This window comes from Heterodontus francisci, chromosome 29, assembly GCF_036365525.1.
Source record: "Heterodontus francisci isolate sHetFra1 chromosome 29, sHetFra1.hap1, whole genome shotgun sequence".
Taxonomy (NCBI): Eukaryota; Metazoa; Chordata; class Chondrichthyes; order Heterodontiformes; family Heterodontidae; genus Heterodontus; species Heterodontus francisci.
The window spans coordinates 8761927-8787491 of record NC_090399.1 but is presented as its reverse complement, the minus strand read 5'-3'; the positions used below and the strand labels follow the sequence as shown (position 1 = coordinate 8787491).

Below are 25565 nucleotides of genomic sequence, written 5' to 3'. Positions count from 1 at the left end.
AAGATGGTAGTGGTTGTTGGAGGCCAGTCATCACTGCAGGATTCCTCAGGGCAATTTCCTATTTCTAACTATCTTCAACTGCTTGATCAATGACCATCCTCCATCTTAAGGTCAGAAGTGGGGATTTTCACTGATGATTGCACAGTGTTCAGTCCATTCGCAAGTGCTGAGGTAATAACGCAGGCCCACATACAGCAAGACCTGGAGAACATTCAGGCTTGGGCTGCTAAGTGGCAAGTAACGTTCGTACCACACAATTACCTGGAAATGACAATCTCCAAGAAGAAAGAAACTAACTGAATCCCCCACGGTCAAAATCCAGGGCATCACCCATTGGCCAGAAAATTAACTGGACGAGCTACATAAATACTGTGGGTACAAGAATAGGTCACAGGTTGGGAATTTTGAGAGAGTAACCTATCTCCTGACTCTCCATCTTCAAGGCATAAGATAGGAATGTGATGGAATACTCTCCACTTGCCTGGATAAGCTCCAACAACACTCAAGAAGCTCGACACCATCCAGGACAAAACAGCCCAGTTGATCGGCACCCCATCCACCACCTTAAAAATTTACTCCTCCCACCACCAGCACACCATGGCAGCAGTGTGTACCATCTACAAGATGCATTGCAGCATCTCACCAAGGCAGATGGAATTTAGTACAGAGAAATGGGAGGTCATGCATTTTTACAGAAGGGATAGGGAAGAGGCGGTACAAACTAAATGGCACAGTTCTGAAGTGTGTACAGGGACAGAGGGACCAGGGGATTCATGTGCACAGAAGTTGGCAGGACATATTGAGAGAGTAGTTCGGAAGGCATATAGGAGTTTGGGGTTCATAAATTGAGACATTAAGTACAAAAGCAGGGAACTAATAGTGAACCTATGTAAAGCTCTGCTGAGGAAACAGATGATGTGGAATCTCTATGGGTGGAGCTAAGAAAGACCAAGGGGCAAAAAACGTTCAGTTGTATATAGACCCCCAAACAGCAGTGGTAATGTGCAGGATGGCATTAAACAGGAAATTAGAGATGTATACACTAAGGGTGCAACTGTAATTATGGGTGACTTTCATCTACATATAGATTGGGCAAACCAAATTAACAATAATACTGTAGAACAGGAATTCCTGGAGTGCGTATGTGATGGTTTTTAGGACCAATAAGTTGAGAAACCAACTAGAGAACAGGCCATCCTAGACTGGGTATTGTGTAATGAGAAAGGATTAGTTAACAATCTTGTTGTGCGGGGTCCCTTGGGGAAGAGCGACCATAACATGATAGAATTCTTCATTGAGATGGAGAGTGAGAGAGTTGATTCCGAGACTAGGGTCCTGAATCTAAATAAAGGAAACAATGAAGGTAGGAGGCGCAAGTTGGCTATGATAAATTGGGAAACGTTACTTAAAGGGTTGACAGTGAATAAGCAATAGCTAGTGTTTAAAGAGCGCATGGATGAATTAAAACAATTGTTTATTGCTGTCTGGCGCAAAAATAAAACAGGAAGGGTGGCTCAACCTTGGGTTACAAAAAAAAATAGGGATAGTATTAGATCCAAGGAGGAGAAATATAAAATGGCCAGAACAAGCAGCAAACCTGAGGATTGGGAGCAGTTTAGAATTCAGCAAAGGAGTACAAAGGGATTGTTAAGAAGGGGAAAATAGAGTATGAGAGTAAGCTTGCAGAGAACATAAAAACTGACTAAAAGCTTCGATGGGGTATGTGAAGAGAAAAAGATTAGTGAAGACAAATGTGGGTCCCAGAAATGGGGGTATTTAGAATGGGGAACAAAGAAATGGCAGACAAATTAAATATACTTGGGTTCGGTCTTCACAAAGGAGGACACAAATTACCTCCCAGAAACGTTGGGGAACATAGGCTCTAATGAGAAGGAGGAACTGTATGAAATCAGTATTAGTAGGAAAATGGTGTTAGGGAAACTGATGGGATTGAAGGCCGCTAAATTCCCAGGGCCTGATAATCTACATCCTAGAGTACTTAACGAAGTGGCCCTCGAAATAGTAGATGCATTGTTGGTCATTTTTCAAAAATCTATAGACTCTGGAACAGTTCCAATGGATTGGAGGGTAGCGAATGTAACCCCACTATTTAAAAAAGGTAGAGAGAAAACAGGAAATTATAGGTTGGTTAGCCTGACATCAGTAGTGAGGAAAATGATAGAGTCCATTAGAAAAGATATAATAACAGAGTACTTGGAAAACAATGACAGGACCAGACAAAGTCAACATAGATTTACGAAAGGGAAATCATGCTTGACAAATCTACTAGAATTTTTTTGAGGATGTAACTAGTAGAATAGATAAGGGAGAACCAGTGGATGTGGTGTATTTGGACTTTCAGAAGTCTTTCAATAAGGTCCCACATAAGAGATTAGCATGCAAAATTAAAGCAATGGGATTGGGAGTAAGGTACTGACATGGATAGAGAACTGGTTGGCAGACAGGAAACAGAGTGGCAGGCAGTGACGAGTGGGGTACCACAGGGATCAGTGCTAAGACCCCAGCTATTCACAAGTTTGCAAACGACATAAAGCTGGGTGGGAATGTGAGCTGTGAGGAGGATGCAGAGAAGCTCCAGTGTGATTTGGACAGGTTGAGTGAGTAGGCAAATACATGGCAGATGCAGTATAATGTAGATAAATGTGAGCTTATCTACTTTGGTAGCAAAAACAGAAAGGCAGATTATCTGAATGGCGATAGATTGGGAAAGGGGAAGGTGCAGCGAGACCTGGGTGTCCTTGTGCACCAGTCGCTGAAAGTAAGGATGCAAGTGCAGCAAGCAGTTAAGAAGGCAAATGGTATGTTGGCCTTCATAGCGAGAGGTTTCGAGTACAGGAGCAAGGATGTCTCGCTGCAATTATACAAGGCCTTGGTGAAACCACATCTGGAGTATCGTGTGCAGTTTTGGTCTCCTTATCTGACGAAGGATGTTCTTGCTATGGAGGGAGTGCAGCGAAGGTTCACCAGACAGATTCCTGGGATGGCAGGACTGACGTATGAAGAGTGATTGGGTCGATTAGGCTCGTATTCGCTGGAGTTTAGAAGAATGAGAGGGGATCTCATAGAAACCTACAAAATTCTAACAGGACTTGACAGGGTAGATACAGGAAGGATGTTTCTGACGGCGGGGGAGTCCGGGACCAGAGGTCACAGTCTAAGGATAAGGGGTAAGCCATTTTGGACTGAGATGAGGAGACATTTCTTCACCCAGAGAGTGGTGACCCTGTGGAATTCTCTACCACGGAAAGCAGTTGAGGCCAAATCATTAAATATATTCAAGAAAGAGTTAGATATAGTTCTTAGGGCTAATGGGATCAAGGGATATGGGGATATACCGTTCTCTCTACACCTCCATCCCCCACCAGGACGGTTTGAGGGCTCTCCGCTTCTTCCTTGAACAGAGGCCCAACCAGGCCCCATCCACCACCACCCTCCTCTGCCTGGCTGAACTTGTTCTCACATTGAACAACTTCTCCTTCACCTCCACTCACTTCCTTCAAGTAAAAGGTGTTGCTATGGGCACCCACATGGGTCCTAGTTATGCCTGTCTTTTTGTGGGATATGTCGAGCATTCTTTGTTCCAGTCCTACTCAGGCCCCCTCCCCCAACTCTTTTTCCGGTACATTGATGACTGTATCGGTGCCGTTTCCTGCTCCCACCCCGAACTGGAAAACTTCATAAACTTTGCTTCCAATTTCCACCCTTCTCTCACCTTTACATGGTCCATCTCTGACATTTCCCTTCCTCGACTTCTCTGTCTCCATCTCTGGAGATAGGTTGTCTACTAATATCCATTATAAGCCCACCGACTCCCACAGCTACCTCGACTACACTTCTTCACACCCTGCCTCCTGTAAGGACTCCATTCCATTCTCCCAGTTTCTCCATCTCCGACGCATCTGCTCTGATGATGCGACCTTCCACGACAGCGCTTCTGATATGTCTTCCTTTTTCCTCAACCAAGAATTCCCCTCCCCCCCCCGCCCCCCCCCCACTGTTGTTGACAGGGCCCTCAACCGTGTCCGGCCCGTTTCCCGCACCTCTACCCTCACCCTCCCTCCCAGAACCGTGACAGGGTTCCCCTTCTCCTCACTTTCCACCCCATCAGCCTCCATATCCAAAGGATCATCCTCTGCCATTTCTGCCACATCCAGCGTGATTCCACTACCAAATGCATCTCCCTCTCCCTTCCCCTATCAGCATTCCGAAGGGATCGTTCCCTCCGCGACACTCTGGTCCATTCCTCCATTACCCCCACCACCTCGTCCCCCACCCATGGCACCTTCCCCTGCAATCGCAGGAGGTGTAATACCTGTCCATTTAGCTCCTCTCTCCTCACTATCCCAGGCCCCAAACACTCCTTTCAGGTGAAGCAGCGATTTTATTCGTACTTCTTTCAATGTAGTATACTGTATTCGCTACTCACAATGTGGTCTCCTCTACATTGGGGAGACCAAATGCAGACTGGGCGACCGCTTTGCGGAACACCTCCGCTCAGATCGCAAGCGGGACCCTGAGCTTCCGGTTGCTTGCCATTTCAACACTCCTCCCTGCTCACATCTCTGTCCTGGGCTTGCTGCAGTGTTCCAGTGAACATCAACGCAAGCTCGAGGAACAGCATCTCATTTACCGATTAGGCACACTACAGCCTGCCGGACTGAACATTGAGTTCAATAATTTCAGAGCGTGACAGGCCCCCCCATTTTACTTTTATTTTTAGTTATTTTTTCTTTTTTCTTTTTTTTTGTATGTTTATTTTATTTCATCTTAGTTTGTTCAGTTTGCTTACCCACTGTTTTTTTCATGTTTGTACTTGCTGCTGTTCAATCTTCAGTCCGTTAACACCCTATCTGTACTAATGCTTTGTCTTTCAAAACATCATGAACATATTGTTTGCCTTTGTTCCACAACCTTCTGGTCAGCTATTCTGTGGCCTTGTCCAATCTACGCCTTCTCCTTTGTTATCTCTTGCCCCACCCCCTCTTGACTTGCTTATAACCTTTGACATTTCTAATATTTGCCAGTTCCGAAGAAGGGTCACTGCCCCGAAACATTAACTCTGCTTCTCTCTCCACAGATGCTGCCAGACCTGCTGAGTGTTTCCAGCATTTCTTGTTTTTATTACTGAGTTTGGATGATCTGCTATGATTGTCTGAATGGCGGAGCAGGCTCGAAGGGCCAAATTACCTACTCCTGCTCCTATTTTTCTATGTTTCTATGTGCTATAGTGATTATGATCAAGGAATAAGATCAGTTTCAATCAAATTTACATGAAGTGTTCATTACAATAACTTGAGGATCTTACCTTGACACTCAGAAATCTTCTTCCAATCTGAAAACAGAAGTAATAAACTAATAAAACTGGAGAAATCAGCACGCAAATAATTCCAGAGAAAAATGTCACTTGCATTTTTAACTGCTAACTGTAAATTGGACGACATAAACCCCAAAATTACTGGGACCCTGGTACTGGAAAGCTGCCATTGTCTGTGTGGACAAGGGAGGAACTTGGATTATAATCTCATTAAACCAGATCGCTGCCCCTTTTCAAGGCCGTTCCAAAATCTCATGGTAATTGGGGCAGATGCTTTTTGTGTCTGACTCCTGTGTGGGGACACAAAAAGAGATGAGACATGTGGACTGACATCATCAGCCAGAGATCCTGGCAGTTTCTCCCAACATTATATACCAGTGCAAACCAGCCTGACAGGACTTGGTCCCAGGGGAAGTGGGTCAGTGTGGTTTTAAATTTCTGTCACTAAACAATAGTCCATGAATTTCAGTGCCTGTGGTAATAAGTTCCAGCTGGTGAGATTTGATTTGGGCAGCCTCAGCAGAATTGAGAGAAATTTGACAGGTCTTATGTTTCACATGTTTCAAACATAATGGGCTGAATTTTACAGCCCCACGATGTCGGGGGTCATAGTGGGGGAGGCTGGAAAATGCCTCTGGCAGAGGCCCAATATGGGTCTCAACTTCGGGAAGGCCCGGCCCGATGTTGCCCAGCGAAGGAGCAAAATTTGCATATGTTAATTCATTAAAATAAACGGATAGATTATTTTCCCGCTCCCACCATCTGTCCTGGTGCAATATTGGTGCCGGTAGCCGGCACTCCCGCACTTCTGGATCCCCGTCGGGGAATCAGAGGTGGAATACTGGCAGGGAGGGGGAAGCAGGTAACATTTCAGTGCTGGCGGGGGGAAGTGGGGTTAAACTAATCTGATTGGTATAGGGGATGGTGGGAATGGGGTAAAGTTTAAAGTTTATGAACTTGGGGGGGGGGGGAAGGTCAGGAGCACAAGGTTTTGGGTGGGGGTGGAAGAGGGCAAGTAATGACTTTTATGGTTATGGGGAGGTGGTTGGGAGAGGGATCACTTTATTTAAATTTTTAAAGTCAGTATTTCTTTAAATATTGTAATTGCAATGTAGGGCTCGAAGCCCTTTCAAACTGGCGTCAGTGCCTGTGTAAAGGCTGTAATGCATTTTGGAAGGTCTAATGCAGGTGGGAGGTATACAGTAAATGGCAGAACCCTTAGGAGTATTGACAGGCAGAGAGATCTGGGCGTACAGGTCCACAGGTCACTGAAAGTGGCAATGCAGGTGCATAAGGTAGTCAAGAAGGCATACGGCATGCTTGCCTTCATCGGTCGGGGCACAGAGTATAAAAATTGGCAAGTCATGCTACAGTTGCACAGAACTTTAGTTAGGCCACACTTAGAATATTGCATGCAATTCTGGTCGCCACACTTCCAGAAGGACATGGAGGCTTTGGAGAGGGTACAGAGGAGGTTTACCAGGATGTTGCCTGGTCTGGAGGGCATTAGCTATGAGGAGAGGTTGGAAAAACTCGGATTGTTTTCACTGGAACGACGGAGGTGGAGGGGCGACATGATAGAGATTTACAAAGTTATGAGCGGCATGGACAGAGTGGATAGTCAGAAGCTTTTTCCCAGGGTGGAAGAGTCAGTTACGAGGGGACATAGGTTTAAGGTGCAAGGGGCAAAGTTCAGAGGGGATGTGCAAGGCAAGTTTTTTTTACACAGAGGGTGGTGAGTGCCTGGAACTTGCTGCCAGGGGAGGTGGTGGAAGCAGATAAGATAGCGACGTTTAAGAGACATCTTGACAAATATATGAATAGGAAGGGAATAGAGGGATATGGGCCCCGGAAGTGCAGAAGGTGTTAGTTTCGGCAGGCATCAAGATCGGCGCAGGCTTGGAGGGCCGAATGGTCTGTTCCTGTGCTGTACTGTTCTTTGTTCTTTGACACCATTGCCGTGGACAGACTGCCCGCACCCTCCATATCATCTGGTGGGGGGGTGGGGAGGGGCGGTGTCGGTCGCCCCGGCCATTTAAATCAGCTGCTGCGTTTAATATTGCGGTGGCTCCACAAAGTAGGGCCTGCGTGTACAGGCTGCCATTGTAAAATCCAGGCCAATGATTCCAATCATACTGACATGTGTACAATCACACACATACAAAATACAGGTTATAGAAAAGAGCTAAACTGATTACACTAATTGTGAATGTCTTCATTGCAAAACCTTTAATATCGTCAGAATATAATCTGTGAGAAGGAAACATAGAATGTGAGAGCACAGAAAGAGGCCATTCGGCCTATCTTGCCTGCGTTGGCTCTTTGAAAGAGCTATCCCATGTCCCATAGCCCCCACTCTTTCCCTATAGCCTTTCAAATTTTCCAATTACAAGTATACTGAAGTAGACAATGTTAATATTGAATCTGCTTCCACTACCCTTTCAGGCAATACAAACCAGATCATAACTCACGGTGTTAAAAAAAGTCTCCTCTCCCCTCTTGTTCTTTTGCTAATTACCTTCACTCTGTTTCCTTTGGTTACCGACCCTCCTGCTGCTGGAAACAGTTTCTCCTGATTTACTCGATCAAAGCTCATGGTAATTTTGAACATCTCCATTAAATCTCCCCTTAACCTTCTCTGCATATTTACCCATTAAACTTGTCACAGAAAGATATGTCTTGTCATCATCAGTGCAAGTACTCTTTAACAGTGTGATAATTGTTAATGACTACAATCACCCTTTTACCAGTGAAAATTAACTATTACAAGTATGGAGTATCATTCCTTCAGGTTTTTCGGGAGATTATATTTTATTTTATTTTCTCGCAGTTAATTCAATCTTTCTTCCCCTCTCTTTTCTGTACAATTTCACCCTCTTTAATTTACCCTCCTTCTCAGTCTTTCCTGAGTTTATTTTCCAATCCTACAATCTCATTGGTTAAGGAGATTGACTGTTTGTCCAATAGTTCACTCAGGTCCCAGATACCGTTTTCTTCGCTTTGCCGTTTTCATCTGGCACCTTCTGTAACTTTGTGAGCAAAAGATCTTTGTGTTGAAGGGTGCAGGGGAATTCTAACAATGCCCTGCTACAGTAAATTCTGACCCTCAAATTCCCATCAGATTAAATGTATTGTTACTGCAGCAGATACATTAGTGAATACAACTGATGCTGCAACTTACCTGGTGCATTAATATATAACAACAGTTTAGGAAAAGAGAATGTCATACCTGAATCAATCAGAGATTTCCACTGGTCTAAAAAAATAAATAAAAAGTTATAAATACACTTCATTAATCTGATAGTCATAAACATTAAAATATTGTCATGCTCTCTATATTTGAAATGGTTTGAACATTGAAATGTTAGCTTTGTAGGTATTTGCCTTGGTCCAGTGGTAGAATTCTCACCTCTGAGTCAGAAGGTCGTGGGTCCCACTCCAAAGACTTGAGCACATAACCCAGGCTGACACTCCCATTCCAGTCCACAGCAAGTGCTGCACTGTCGGAGGTGCCGTCTTTCGGATGGGATGATAAACAGAGGCCCTATCTGCTCTTCTCGGCATTATTTTGAATAAGAGCAGGACTGTTGTCCTGGACAATATTTATCATTCAACCAACAGCACAATGACATTTAACTGTTTATTAATCTCATTGCTGTTGGTGGGATCTTGCTGTGCACAAACTGACTGCTGCATTTCCCACATTACAATAGTGACTACACTTCAGAAACACCTTGTTTGTAAAGTGCTTTGAGACATCATGAAGTCATGAAAGGTGCTTGATAAATAAAAGTTTGTGCATTAGTAACCCTCATTTTCAAACAGTTGAAAATAAATCACTGTTATTGCGTACTTTCAAGCTATTATAAAACCCATCATCGAGATGGTTTACTTTTCCAATTTTATCCCTGTGTTTCTCCACTGTGTATGCTGGATGTCGCTGGGCAGCCCTGTAGTGTTTTACTCATGTGGTCACACTTCGTATATGAGCTGAGACAATCAGCATTTGCTGGTGATTCAATCACAGAGAACATCAGGGTTCACTGGATAACACTCACAGCAGGAACCCTGGTTTGTTTTCCCTTCCCGAATGCAAGTTCAGCTGATTCAGCACAGATTAGGGATCTAACACAGATCATGGGCTCTAAATGGCTCACGACCATATTGGACAATGTCTTTACACACGGACCTATCAAGGACAATTTGTTGTCACTAATATGATATTCCCATCGTAAATTGACAAGATTAGTTGGTGTGAGAAATGGAGTTGCCACACCAGTGCATCATCTTTTGAGAGTGACAGTGATGATGTGTTATTGGGAAAGTGTGGAAAGAGTTTTCATCAGCACAATCTAATCGACCTGACCTTAGTGTCCTTCAAGCAGAGGATGGTCAACTTGCTCCAGTCCTTGTACCTCTCATCTTAATTACAATCAATCAATCACCCCAAACTATTTATAAAATTTACAAAAGTTCACCAGTTTATTTCTTTAAGTGTTTACATTGATGAAAATGTGAGGAGAGTAAATAACGTGTCTGAATCTGTTTATATTATTGGAACATGAAATGTCTGCAGAATTCTGAATGCTGATTTAAATACGATAATTATTGTCACAATCTGTAATTTTCTGCAGTTCGGTTTTCAATATTTTTCATATACGTAAAGTAAGAACTGGAACTGTCAGTAATTTATCTGTTCATCCTACACTTTTTATCCAACTATTTAATATTGTTGATTTGATACCATTCTGTATTTTCACTTCACTGATTCCTATCCCTATTGATGTGGTATATTCCTGACCCACAGTGATAATGACGGACATCTTTTAGCTACTGGCTGCATTGAGATGTTTGTTTCAGTCATTCACAACACTTCAATACACAATTCCCACATTTCTTCAGAGTTTCCAATGGAAAAACAGCAGGAATCCAGTTGTGCTGGAGGACGGGAGGCTGATACACCGAGTGAGATCATACATAGCTGCCTCCAGATGAGCTGAAGTGAAAACCACCCAGGGGCTGGGGTACAGGCAAGAGGAGTGGCTGAACCCCTGAAGAAGTGGTTACATTTTAAATATATTGGGTTGGTACCTTGACAAGGACCAAAGGAGAAATGGTCAGAGTTTTGAGCAGTGGGGAGGGGAGGGTGGCAGCAGGACTGAAAGGAAATACTGAGTAGCTTCTTAAAAGTTACATGGAGTAAAGTAAAATGACCGGTGCTGACATCTATGATGGTGAAGACCTGGGTGAAATGCCGAGTAGGATCATCCACTTGGTACTTTTTGAATGATTGAACAAGGCTGAATTGTATGTAAATCATTCAGTCACTTGCTGGTTCCACTATGGTTAAGGATGGGTATTTTCATGGAGCCTCCTCCTCATTTATCACATGAATGCCCAGCACTACCATTCCTGTCTGAATGTTGTAGGGTGACAGAACATTGTTCTAATCTGTTAATTACGGGAAAGTTTAGTTCTGTCTATAACCTGCTGCTTTTGGTGTTTAGCATGCATGTAGCCCTATGTTGTAGCTTCATAAGAAATCGGAGCAGGAGAAGGCCATTTGGCCCCTCGAGCCTGCTCTACTGTTCAGTAAGATCATGGCTGATCTGATTATGGCCTTAACTCCACTTTCCTGCCTGTTCCCCATTACCCTTTACTCCCTTGTAGATAAAAAATCTGACGAACTCAGCCTTGAATATATTCAATGACCCAGCCTCCACAGTCCTCCAGGGTAGAGTATTCCAAAGATTAACGGCCCTCAGAGAAGAAATTCCTTCTCATCTCCCGTGAAAGAGCCCTTATGTTGAAACTGTGGCTGCTAGTTCTAGTTTCCCCCACAAGATAAAACATCCTCTCAGCATCTACCCTGTCAACCCCCTCAGAATCTTATATGTTTCAATAAGGTCATCATCATGTACAAGGACACTCAGATCACTAGGTTATTGCCTCATTACATGGGATGCCTGCTGCTGTGTCTGGTCTGCCTTCTCCAATCCCTATTAAAATAATGTTAGTCACCCAGCTTGATGGTGATGGAGGAGTGAGGATATACCACACCATAAGGTTACAGATTGTGATGGTCAACAGTCAAGCTGCTACTGACGGCCCACAGCACCTCAGTTTTAATCTGCTAGATCTTTCTTAGCCTGTCCCATATTGCACAGTGGTAGTCTCACACTACAGGATGGAGGGTGTGTAGATGAGACTTTGTCTTCCTAAGGTCTATGAGACGATTATGCTTACTAATGTTATTATAAAGGATGTGTCACAACAGGTAGGTTGGTGAGGACCAAGTTGAGTTGATTTTTTCCTCATACTGGTTCCCTCACCAGCTGACTCAGGTCCAGTCTGGCAGCTGTGTCCTTCATGATTCATCCAGCTCGGTCAGTGTTACAAATACCAAGCCATTCTCTGTGCTTCTCTCTGTGCTTCTTGTGAGAAATGTTCCAACATGGATGGGTGCTGATTTGTGAGTTGAGGGGAGTGGCAGGTAGCGATCAGCAGGAAGTTTCCTTGGCCTTGTTTGATCTAAAGTCATAAAACTTCATGACGTCCAGAGTCTATAGTCAGAACTCTCAGGGACTCACCTCAACTGTACATAACTATGTCCCACTTCAGTGGGCCCACATCTTGTCAATGGTACAAGACTTACCCAGATATGGTGATGAAGGAGTCTAGTTTGTTGACTGTCAATTCTTTTACTTGACTAGCCTATTGGACAGGTCTGCCAACTTAGGTACCAGACTGAAATGTTGGCAGGACGGGTCAACTGGCCATCTTTAGCTTCTAGCTAATTATCAAAAAAGATTTTGAGAAAACCAGTGAATAGTGCTCACAGCTTTAAGGTAATATTAATCAAAAGGCATACTATAAATAAATGGTTTGTCAAACAATTTGTTGAGTTGGGAACTCGAGTGGTACAGTGAGGTTTCCCGATCCTTTTACCAGGCTTGATGGAATGAAATTCTCTTCTCCTTGTACCGATTGTGGTTTTACATGAAATGAGCTTGTGTCAGTCAATCCAGTTTCCAATGGATGTAACTTACAGTAGTATGTTCCCATGTTCTGGACAAATTATATTATAAATTAGAATGGTCAAAGCATTAGTTGTGTGAGAAATAGAACTGGACAGCAGTTGAATATGGAAATAAGGTGCATTGTTGTAATAGTGTGTGTTCCTATTCAGATATGTGAGAGGTAAATGTTGAAATATTTCAGCTAACTAGAAGTTATCTGTCTATTTTTAAAATTTATTGGTAAGGTTTTTTGTAGTTAAACATTTATAAATATTGGAAGATTATGTAAAAGTACAGCTCATATGGTGAAATATGCACAAAATAATACTTTAAAGAGTTAGTTGAATAGCCATTTTTGGCAGTACAGCTGTGCCACCTGTACATCTAAATACCCAAACCCAACATTCTTTACCATATTCCAGACATTTCAAGGTTAAATCCTTACCAAATTGTTTGATAGACTTGTCAACTTCAAGTTCTGGAAAAATCCAATAAATATAAATTGCAGTTAATATCAAACAATGGTTTATTTAATCAGATTTGCTTTCACTTTCTAACATAAATAAATAATATTCATTTCCATCTGAGTAAAACCATTATCAGCCCTTTCTCCAGAACACCATGGATCCACTTCTATCACCTTTAGGTGTTTAAATGATAACCCGTATTATAGTTCATGTATGTGAAACTGTGTAATTGGTCTATTTCTAGGGAAGATTAAATGGGAGGTAAAGAATAAATTAAACAAAATATTTTCAAAGATATTGAAGAAAAATAAGACTCAAGATATACCCATGAAGAAAAGAATTAAAATATCATCACTTAAACATGCCTTTGGTTTCAGTTAGAACAGCAGCCTCTCCCTCTCCCCTTCCCCGAGACTAAAACTACAATGGCTGAATTATTAAAGATACAAGGGAACACAAACTTCTTCCAAATTTATCAAAAAACCTGGTTCTGTTTCCACATTTCTGTTCAATCCTGAATCTGTATTCTCCATTGTCACTGTTAGACTGAGACCGTACCTTTGAAGTATCTGTGTTGTTTCACAGTCCAAAAGATCCCAGCGGCAAGAGCTACTATTACAAGACAGAGGATCACAGATAAAAACACCAGCCAGCCTGAGATAGCTGGGAAGAAATCACCTGTAAAGTAAACATCAGTGTATTAGATTAGATTATCTTTAACATGCTTAGATGACTAGCGTGTGGCTTGGAATAGCATCAACAGTGTGGGTTCAATTCCCGTTCTGGTCTGAGGAAGGCAATGGGAAACCACCTCATCTACCCATTTCCCTAGTCATGCTCATCTCTCCTGTGTGGAGAAAAAGAGCAGAGGAGCTGCTCTTGGGCAGACCGGCTCCTCTAACATATTCCACATGAATCATTCTTTTTGTCTGCCTGATATTAGACAAGTTAAAAGTTTATGTCCCCTGAGTTATGTGACCTTGATGGCCACATCGATGATGCCCTGCACCTGGGGGAATCCAGCGATGGAGCCGAGACCCAATGCTCTCTGGGCATGCACAGGCCCATCTGTGTCAAAGTGGATGTAGTTACCCCGTCTTCCAGATAATGGCAACCATGACCTGCCTGATGCCACGATGAGCTGCCAACTGCGAGATGCTACCTCGATCCACAGAAGATCCCTGGAATGACCCAGTTGCATAGAAATTCAGGGTTGATGGTGACCTTGATGGCTGTAGGTAAGGGATTGCCATGGGAGACATGAAGCCTCAGGTCACTATGGATCAGAGCACAAAGGTCTGAGACTATCTGCTTGGTCTGGCAGTCTGTCATTTGCAGGTAGCTGACTGGGCAGTAGACCCGATGCCTTGGGTAGCGCCTTATTCCTCTTGCAGTCCCACTGTGCTCCTCTGGCCTCCTGCTGTCCACGAGGTTACATCTGCTGAAGCTCATCCTGGCTGCTCTGTCCAATGTCAGAGTAACCTGTTCCCATCTGAACTCACTCAGCTGGGGTCTGTTCATTCACCAGGCCTTCCCCTGCCAACCCCAGATGTCCAGTGATGCCAGTGGGCTCATGCCCCTCTCCAGATTCCTGCCACTCCCAACTAAGAAAAACAAGTCTCATAGCTCCAACAGTGGCTACTCTTTGGCACTTTTGAAGCAGCTGAGCTTAATTTTGTGCCTCAGCATTATTTTAATCACCTTTCCCAGAGCCCTCATGGTCCCGCACAGTGTTCACGTCTTGTACACTCTGCCGTGTTCCCCACATGGCGTTCCCTTGTTCACTCTCTTTAAAAATCGCAAACTGCTGTTAACAAGCCTGCTAATGAGCTCCATAATTAGCTCAACAAGTAATTAATTGGAGGCGTGTGGACTTTCTGTTCCCTGCCTCCCAGCGTTCCATTAAAAATGGCTTCTCATTCCAGAGGCGGTGAGTCCCAGTGCCGACCTCTGAGAATGTGAACTTGAAATTGCACTCGCCTCCTGCACCCGCTCTCAATGGGCTTTAAAAATCTATCCCTAATTCCTCAAATTCCCTCTGCATTATCTCTGTAATGTTCTTTGTTCCAGTACTGGCTCCAACATGAACCATGAGTTCAGGATACTGAGTTTACTTTTCCAGAATCTTATCCCCCTGCTTTGATTGGCTCCTTACACCAGGACCTCGGGATCACCGGACCATTTGGACTCCAGGTTGTGGTTGCAGAAAACGTTACCTATCCCTCTAATGATAGAACCACCTGTAGCCTCAAGAAAAAGGAAATCCAATATGGAGACAAAACAGATTTGATGGACAAGTGCTGGAGCGATGCAGCACCCAACTCCCCTATTTGATTGATGGCAAATGAATGTGGGTGTAAGGGTAGGGGAGGGGAGGATATTTGACACTCCAGCGCATCCTCCCCACAGCACCACTCCTGACAGCTGGTGGTAACCAGGAGCAACACTGTCTACACCACCTGAAGGAACTGATAGACACAAAAGATGGCAGCACATGTAAAGGAGCCCATGTCACGTTCTCATATAATATTATATTTCCTTTCATTGTATATCCATTCCTCAGGAGGGCCCATCTTCAAGATATGAAGTATGATGGAAAAACTTGTTACATTCATATCTTTCAAGGCCATAGCATCTCAATTTCTTTTTGTTAAACAGTTTAACTGCATGATGGACATAGAAACGTATAAATAGGAGCAGGAGTAGGCCATTCGGCCCTTCAAGCCTGCTCCACCATTCATTATGATCATGGCTGATCATCCAACTCAGTAACCTGTTCCCGCTTTCACCCCATATCCTTTGATCCCTTTAATCCCAAGAGCTATATCTAACTCCTTCTTGAAAACATACAATGTTTTGGCCTCAACTGCTTTCTGTGGTAGCTAATTCCACAGGTTCACCACTCTCTGGGTGAAGAAATTTCTCCTCATCTCAGTCCTGAAAGGTTTACCCCGTATCCTTAGACTCTGACCCCTGGTTCTGGACTCCCCCACCATAGGGAACATCTTTCCTGCATCGACCCTGTCAAGTCCTGTTCGAATTTTATAGGTTTCGATGAGATCACCCATCACTCTTCTCAACTCCAGCGAATATAATCCCAACTGACTCAATCTCTCCTCATACGTCAGTCCCGCCATCCCAGGAATCACTCTGGTAAACCTTCTCTCCACTCCCTCGAGAGCAAGAACATCATCCTTCAGATAAAGAGACCAAAACTGTACACAATATTCCAGGTTTGGCCTCACCAAGGCCCTGTATAATTGCAGCAAGACATCCCTGCTCCTGTACTCGAATCCTCTCGCTATGAAGGCTAACATGCCATTTGCCTTTTTTACCACCTGTTGCACCTGCATGCTTACCTTCAGTGACTGCTGTACAAGAACACGCAGGTTTTGCTGAGTATTCCCCTCTATGAGTTTATAGCTGTTCAAATAATAATCTGCCTTCTTTGCCACCAAAGTGGATAACCTCACATTTATCCACATTATACTGCATCTGTCTTGCATTTGCCCACTCACCATTTGTCCAAATCACCCTGAAGCCTCTCTGCATCCTCCTCAGAACTCACCTTCCCACCCAGTTTTGTGTCATCTGCAAATTTGGAGACATTACATTTAGTTCCCTCATCTAAATCATTAATATATATTGTGAATAGCGGGGGTCCCAGCACTGATCTCTGCAGTACCCCACTAGTTACTGCCTGCCATTCAGAATAAGACCAGTTATCACTACTCTATATTTCCTGTCTGCCAACCAATTCTCTATCCATCGCAATACTCTACCCCCCAATCCCATGCACTTCAATTTTACACACTAATCTCTGATGTGGGGTTGTCGAAAGCCTTCTGAAAGTCCAAATAAACCACAGTCGTGTATTGATGAAGACTGTGCACATTAGTCATTGGGCACATGCTCCTTCAACACTCAGCAGCTCAAGATTACTTTCCTGATTGTACAGGGTGGAATCACAAGGTTACATCCTGAACCTGGAGCAACACAACTTGCTCAAGAGAAGGTAGGAAAGGCACAAATCCTGTGACATGTCCCAGCAACTCTGGCAGGGCCTGTGGATCCACCTTCTTGATTAAGAGCAGGACTGTGGAAACTGCTCCAAATACAGGCAGCTCATTCCTCCACAATTCCTCCGTGTCCTCAAGATACTGGAAGGCAAGAGGAATTCCAATAGGAATGTCCATTGTATCAGTCGGAGCTGCTGCAAATCAGAGAAACCGCCTTGAATGGTAGGTGGTGGAAAAGAAAAAGATAAAAGGTAAAATATCAAAATAAATCTTCTAAATATATGCAAGAAAAGCAACCCACAAAAAAATTATTGAAACCAAGAGGAAACAGATTTGAGACAATTAGGAAGTCCCTTCTCCTGGCTGTCAGCAGGTGTGTGTGTTTATTGAGAAAAGTGAAAAGAAATGATGTTATGAAGGGGGATTAAACCACTGGGAGCTGTGGGACAGTGAAGCTCCAATGCAGATTGTACACTCCAGTGACGAGAGCCTCCCAGTCCCCCAGCATCAGGCTGCTGCTCACAGTACATTACAAGCACTTGGTCCATGGACCTGATTTTTCACCCTACACTTGCTCAGCACATGTTTATGATCAGAAGCAGAAAATTTCCCCGAGTGTTCTTAACCCTGCAGTGTAATGAAGAACACAGCATCTTAACAGAGCAAGAAAGGAATGAAGAACATTTTCAGATACAGACTGACAGAAACAAATGCAACACAAACACTAAGGAGGAGAATTTTGCAAATAAAACCCATAAAATGAGGAATAATTAAGAATAAAAAAAGGCGAAAAGTGGACTAAGCCCTTGGGAAGAAACAATCAATATTTAATCTGTTGCAAATAACCAACACCTGCTTTAAGCAGCAACATGTCGCAGTAGGTTAAGATTATAATCTCCAGAAGACGGAGGTACTCGGGAAGAACTCACAATAAAGTTAACAACATTACTTTCATTGGGGCAAAGTTCTTCAACAATATTTCTATCTTTGGCTGTAACAGTCCATCCCACTTGGATATTCCTGGCCCTGATGGGATAAACATCCAGGAACCACTGCAAATGGAACAAATGCCCAACCACTTTATGTAAATAATCCCAGTCCTGGGATTTGGACTAGTCTACATCAGGAAATCACATTTTTGAGAATGGACGAATATCCAGGAACCTGAGGGTTACCCTGTTTACACAAATATACTGAGGTAAATGAATCATCCAGTTTAACTCATCCCAAAAACCATTCCCACAATAACTCGAACATGAGAATATCTTAGTCCCAGTTTGTTTTATGACAGTGTTGAAATTGTAAGTCAATCACTATTCCCTTTAATTAACTATATTTTATCATTTACAGACCTGCTATCTGGATAGTTGCTTCTTGTTCTTTTTTCAATAGATTGTTCCGTATGAGACACTTGAACCTGTTTGTTGAATCTCTTGTTACTGCAACATTGCTCTGGACATTTACAAGACCTTTCGAGTCACGGTGGTAATTTATTTTAGACTGTGTTGTTAAGTTCTGTCCATCTCCACCAGTCCACAGCACCTGTGGCTGAGGGAACCATCCATTAGATTCACACACAAGCTGAATTCCATTTTGATGGTATCCCTCTATCTGGATCCAGTGCTCACGTCCCAAACCTACAATGATCAATAAATATAACAACTTTTATTTATAGAACATAATGAAAATAACATTTGTTGTGAACAATCTTTAACCCATGGGAATGATTAATTTACTGTTATTGAATGATATAATCAGAATATTTCAGCGCCATGAATGGGTTCATCCCAGAAGGCAGCATGCAGGAAGCAAACACTCAAGAAATGCAAAAAAGCAATTGATTCTCAACTGACTGCTCCAACTGGCTCCAGCCCTCATTTACATGAAAGAGCAGCAGTCAGGATGGTGATACCATCAGATGTCCAGCAATGTGAAAAACTTAACCAGGTCCCTCAACCTTTCCACCAATGATCCATGTTTATCAAGACCAGGATATGTGTAGTTGAAATCCCTACTGAGGAGAACACATTTTCTAGTATCAATGGTATTGAATTAGGTGAACACCTGGTAAAGAAGTGAACTCCCTCTGTGACATCACATGGGGGACACAAGTTCAACAGGTACAGCAGCATGTCATTGTGAAGAAAGTCAAGATAAAAGAAGAGACTTTTCACTATCTCTGTCATGACCAGTATCTGTAAAAATGGGGACCAAGTAGTTCGTCATCACACTACAACTTGTGATCAGGTGACTCTAGTAGACTCACTGCAGGATCCAGTTGATTTCTCTCTTCAGGCAGTGTGACTTTACTGTAGGAAGCAGACTAAGCACTTCCTTCAGGACTGAGAGGCTCTGAAAAGTGGTGTTTCCTGCTGCCATGGATATTCAACCTGGTGATGATCATGGTCCTGTCAAATGTTTAAATGTCATCAACATCACCAGTGACTGAATGGATAAAAGCATTTTGTAACCACCACTCATGTAGGTGTCTGATGAGGACCCTTTCCAACCAGTAATGTGCAAAGTTGTTTTAATAAGAGTTATCACTTTTTAAAAATTTAATGTTGGTTTACAAAGTACCTTAAAACATCTCAAAAGAAGGAACTTACTCCCTAATTATTTCATTAGTCAGCCTGGAGGGCAGACCAAACTTACACAGTGTAACAAATACTGTTTATAAAAATTAAGAACAGGTGAAACATTAATGAGCAGAATATAAAGATTAGGTAAATGGAGGATAAATCACATTCGAAGACAGCACTGAAAGCAACTAATCAAACTTACTTTCTACGTCTTCATTTTCCACACAGTCTGGGATAAAACCAGTAATGATGTCATGAATTCTTGTGTAATGGAATTACTTTAACTTAATGAAATCTCTTAAATCTAAAATTTGACTGTCATTAGTATTCCGATTTAATTAAAGAATTATAAATCAAATGCCCTGAATTTGAACATCCCTTAGTTTCTTTTTGAATACTCTTGATGACCAATCTGTGCTGGAAGCATTTTCTTTATCAAATGCACCAGTGAACAAATATTATAACAGGGAGTGAAGAATTATTTTTTTCAAAAAGACTTGGATTTTGACCAAAAGATTAGATTAAAAAACATTATTTTTTCTTAATGTTATTAGTTTGTAAATAGATGTGTTCACTAACCTCCAACTTTCAACTCAATCACAGTTTCTTCAAAATCTGTTTCATCATCAACTGAACAAATGTATTTCCCTTCATCAAACACCCTCGTATTCTTTATTCGAAGAGAAACATTTCCTTTGCTCAGTTCATCTTTAAACAGTTCAGTCCTTCCTCTGTAATCATGATCCTGAGCAGCAGTGTCATCTTCCCCGTTTCTGTACGCGTGGACTGCTGAACCAAGGTCTGATTTGAGCCATCGCACCACCATGTTACTGGCAGATAGATCTGGCACAAGCCGACATTCCAATACAGCATCTTCACCCACAATGGCTACAACAGGATGAGTTGGTCCAGTCACGGTGAATTTACCTGTGGAATTATTGTCTGATGAAATGATTTCAACTTCAGGAAATGTCTTGATTATTAAACTTAAAAATGAGTTTTGTTGTTAGAATCCCATCTTAATTAAACAATTATGAAGAAATCTGCTTAATTTGAACAGAAGACAAAATCTATTATTCTATGAAGCTGTTGGAAAAAAGACATATTTTAAAATCATGCTTTTACAAAGGACATTATGAACTCAGTTAATCAATATTTCTATTTTAATACCAAGCAGAAATTAGTAATTTGGGAGATTCTCGTTTTTTAATTCAAAGTTTCTGTGCATATCTAAGTATATGAGAGAGAAAGGAAGAAAGGATGAGAAAAAAAGTTGTATTTATATAGTTATTGATCACATCCTCAGGATGTTGTAAATAACTTTCTAACCACTGAATTACTTTTGAAGTGTACAATAGCTGGAACATGTGTAGCAGCCTATTGATAGAAAACAAGATTCCAACAACAGGAAAATGAACTAATGGCCAAGTAAACTGTTTTTGGTGATGTTAGTTGAAAGTGACGTGTTAGCCAGAAAACCAGGAAAATGCCCAGCTCTTCTTTGAATAATGCCATGAGGTCTGAGGCAGACAGGATCTCAGTTAATATCTGATCTGAAAGACAGCGTCCCTGACACTGTGTCAACCTAGCTTATATGCCCATGTACAGTTAAAGGGAAAGCACACCTATTAAATTATTCTATAATCCTTTATGTTACAGAGAGAGATATTCTGCACACTTCTATCAGTTAGTTTATTTATTTATTTAGAGATACAGCACTGAAACAGGCCCTTCGGCCCACCGAGTCTGTGCCGACCAACAACCACCCATTTATACTAACCCTACAGTAATCCCATATTCCCTATCATCTCCCTACACTGGGGGCAATTTACAACGGCCAATTTACCTACCAACCTGCAAGTCTTTGGTGGTGGGAGGAAACCGGAGCACCCGGCGAAAACCCACACAGACACAGAGAGAACTTGTAAACTTCACACAGGCAGCACCCAGAATTGAACCAGGGTCGATGCTGCTGTGAGGCTGTGGTGCTAACCACTGCGCCGCCCATGTTGTGTGTTATGTTCAGCTATTGATTAGCAGGAAAGGGAGAGAGCAGAATTCATGAGAGAGAAGAAGTCGAGGGAGAGAAAGGAACTTGGCGACTGTAGAACAGGAACATGATTAACAACAAATGTGGGCAGAAGGAGAGACTTTCAGAAGAGTGGAGCAAATATGTCAACATCAGCTCTCCAGTGGCATTGCTCAGAGTGAAAATACTGTTTTATCCCATGTAACATCAAGTATATCATCAGGGTCAGTGATTTACAGTGATTGAATAAATCAAATTGCATTTGTATTGTGGGAGCAGCGTCATTTTTTAGCTGAATTTCCATGACTATGTCTATAATTGCAGTGAAACTGTAAATCAGTAGCCTTGCTGATGATGAAGAATCCTTAAATGAACCTTACCCAATGATGACTAACAGCAATTAGACTTAAAGGGTCGGATCTTCTTCTCAGCCCAACGTCGGGTTCCATGGTGGGGGTTCATTAATTTCAGGGTCAAATATAACATCAGGGTTCTGAACAGTCTGGTTTAGTCTCAGACAGTTGCCAGGGTGAGGGATGGAGTCGGTAGCTGGGGAACAGTTTGGAGTGGGGAGTGGGAACGGAGAACAATGGCTTCAGTCTTCCAAATATTTAATTGGAGGAAATTTCTGCTCATCCATTATTGGATGTCAGATAAGCAGTCTGATAATTTACCAACAGTGAAGGAGAGCAGTTGAGAGAGGTGGTGGTGAAGTACAGCTGGGTATCATTAGCATAAATGTGAAAACTAATGCTGTGCTTTTGGATGATGTCACCAAGGGGCAGCATGTAGATGAGAAACAGGAAAAGGCCAAGGACAGATTCTTGGAGACACCAGAGGTAACGGTGCAAAAGTGGGAAGATAAGCCATTGTAAGTGATACTCTGGCTACGATTAAACAGATAAGAATGGAAGCAGGTGAGTGCAGTCCCATCCAGCTGGACAACAGTACAGAGGTGTTGGAGGAGGATGATGTGGTCAACTGTGTCAGAGGGAAAGTTTACCTTTGTTACAGTCACACAGGATGTCATTTGTGACTTGGATAAGTGCTATTTGGAATCTGTGGCAGGAGCGGAAACCTGATTGGAGGGATTCAAACATGGAGTTCCGGGAATGATGGGCATGGATTTGGGAGGTGACAACACGATCAAGAGCTTTAGAGAGGAAAGGGAGGTTGGAGATGGGATGGTAGTTTGCAAGGACAGAGGGGGCGAGAGTTGTTTTTTTGAGAGGGGTGATGACAGCAGATTTAAAGGAGAGCGAGGGACAGCACCTGAAGATAGAGAACCGGTAACAATATCAGCTAACATAGGAGGGGAAGTTGGGTGGTCATCAGTTTAGTGGGAATAGGGTCGAGGGAGCAGCAGGTGGGTCTCATGGAGAAGATGAGCTCAGAAAGGGCACGAGGGGAGACAGGAGAGAAACTAGAGAAAGATGGGAGTTCGGAGCTAAGGAAGGGGGGAATTTCAGAGAAGTCTGGGCTGGTGGGTGAGTGAAAGGGACGGAAGCAGCAGAGGCAGCTGATTGGATGGTCTCAGTCTTGGTGACAGAAAGGTCCATGAGCTCCTTGTACTTATTGTTGGAGACAGGGCGGAGGAGACAGGGGAGAGGGGTTTAAGAAGATGGTTTGCAGTAAAGAAAAGCCAGGCAGGGGCTAGCTTTACATTCCAGGATGATCCTGGAATAGTGAGCAGTTTTAGCAGACAACAGCAAGACCTGATAGTGTTTCATGTGCTCCAGTCAGATCTGTTGGTGAATGGCAAAACCAGTTGTCCACCGTTTCCATTCAAGTCTGAATCTCTTGGACTTAAGGGAGTGGAGATGAGGGCTGTGTAGGGGAAATGGCCAGGGTGAGAGAGAGTAATGGTTTTACTGGGGACTAGGGCATCAAGGATGGGAGGTGAATGTGTGTTTGAACAAATCAGTAGCTATAGAAATGTTGTGACGAATGGAGGCCAAAGGCTGAACAGGTAGGATTTTAAAAATACAGTTGTAAGTGAATTGGGAGGAGTTTTATCCAGGGATGGATACAGAGGAGGAATAGTTGGGACATGGAAGGGGGTGGGTGGAGAGTGATACAAGGAAGTGATCAGAGACCGTGATTGTTACGATGGGAGTAGCTATCTATATGAAACGTAATAAACACCCGGCAGCCCTGCTAACCTGTAATTTTAAACCCTGTCAGCTAGGTTTACCTCAATAGTAACATTTCAACACATGGTACACGAATGTTCTCATCGTCTCCCCTTCCAACTCCTCCCCTCTCCTTCCAGGTAGAGTCTGAAATCTTAAAACAGGATAGTTCCTGGAATATTACTACTTCATTGCAAGCAGATGTCAGACTCTGTGCATTTGTTACACCTGCAGAAGAATCTTAAGATGCAGTTTCTCCTGAACGGCCTTTCTAACCTCCAGTCTGAAACTGAGGAGCATTTTACCAAAACAAGTCTACTGATCAAACCACAGTTAAATTCTGAAACAGCCTATGTTTACTTCATTTGTAATCTGAAGAGAGACAGTTCCACCTTCACAGCAGATACTATGTTGTACATTGCATATTATTATCTATAAATGTAATTAAATGAATAAATGTTAATATTCCTTACCACACATGGAGCACGGAACCTCAAAGAGTAAAAGCACAATGAGGTAAATTCCTTCCATCTTTGTGAGATCTTAGCAGAACATCCCTGAATACACAGAAAATCAATTCATCCCTCATTATATTATAAATATTATGTTCTATTAACATTGTGTTGTATTAACATATCATTATTAAACAGGCTGTGTGTCACTTCTACCAATTTTCTGGTGAAATATAAAAGTCTCACATCATAGGTTTAACTACATTCTGGCCAAATACTATGAATTTATTCAATAACTCTGAAAATATTCTACTTTACAGATTAACAGAATTCAGCTTTCACATTCCTGATCTTACAGATTATTACATTTACTGTGTCACACAAGAGAAAATATGCTTTAAAAAAACAGGGCGAGTGTCCTTTTAATGGAGAAACCAAGGTGAAGGGTCACATAAAGAGATATTAGGACAACTGAGCAAAAGCTTGGTCAAAGTGATGGGATTTAAGGAAGATGAGAAAGGAGGAGAGGAGGAGAGGTGGAGAGGTTTAGGGAGGGAATTCCAGAGTGAATTTCAGTGCCAGGCAGCTGAAGTCACTACTGCCAAAGGTGGAGCTCAGAAAATTGGGAATGTGAAAGAGTGGAATCGGAGTCTGCTTTTAGCACAGGAGAAGCTCTTCAATTAAAGCTTTATTTAAGAAAGGAGACGCCGCAATTAACTCTCAGGTTGAATGATTTGATTTTAAATATAAACCCCAGCGGGTGAGGTTTTATTTAATGGCTGTCACAAGACTATGTTCCTCCTTTTTACTTCTGTCTCTCTTCCTGGTTGCTGTGTTTGACCTCTGACAGTTTAATGTCTAAAATGTTCTCTCCCTCCCGTTCCCTTATCCCGATCGGAACAGTGTCTGGAACTGGGTTCTGTGATTAGAGACTTTTAGAAAGTTTTCACTGTTTCACTGGACAATCTCCAGCAGCTCCCTGTTCAACTCCTTGTATTTGATCAGGACCTTTCACCATTAACAAAAACAGTCCAATCTCACTGGGAATAAAACCTACCACCGAAAATAAGGAATATTCCGCGCTCATCTCTTACTTTCAGACAATCTGCTGGAAGATTTTCCGCCTTTTCCCCACAGATCTGTAAGGAATCAGCCTGTTCACAACAGCTACTCCATGAAAACTTTCACTTTTCAGTGAATTAACACATTGATGATGGTTACTCGATTCCAACAAGTAGTGTTTGGCTGCTCTTGTGTGGAATCGCACAGAAGTTGCTCTTTAAATGATCATCCCCATTAATTGAGTTAATAAAGTGAAGACTGTATGAATATATTTCAAAGCTGTATCATCGTTATTCTCTGAGCTCCGATCAACTCTTGAATTCCAGCCCTTTGACTGCACTGAACCTGTCTTGGGTCAGAGCAGGAGAACCACTTATCACTCTGTACCTCAAGCACTAATCCTGGAAGAGAATTCCACAGCCTCACAGCTCCAAATGTAAACAAATTTATCTTGCTTGGTTCTACATC

The 25565-nt window shown here is 42.6% G+C and overlaps 1 protein-coding gene across 2 annotated transcripts in view; it reads right to left on the bottom strand.

Annotated features, from left to right (window-relative positions):
- Nucleotides 1-25565, bottom strand: part of LOC137346103 (butyrophilin subfamily 1 member A1-like) — a 48880-nt gene that overhangs the window by 6306 nt on the left and 17009 nt on the right. For both annotated transcript variants that reach the window (XM_068009400.1, XM_068009399.1), the window contains 7 exons: nt 24057-24140; nt 20002-20349; nt 18193-18477; nt 13380-13499; nt 12800-12832; nt 8565-8591; nt 5327-5353 (listed from right to left, as the gene is read on the bottom strand). In XM_068009400.1, the coding sequence (XP_067865501.1) occupies nt 5327-5353; nt 8565-8591; nt 12800-12832; nt 13380-13499; nt 18193-18477; nt 20002-20349; nt 24057-24114 (898 nt within the window). In that variant the 5' untranslated portion in view covers nt 24115-24140. The remainder of the gene's footprint in view (nt 1-5326; nt 5354-8564; nt 8592-12799; nt 12833-13379; nt 13500-18192; nt 18478-20001; nt 20350-24056; nt 24141-25565) is intronic.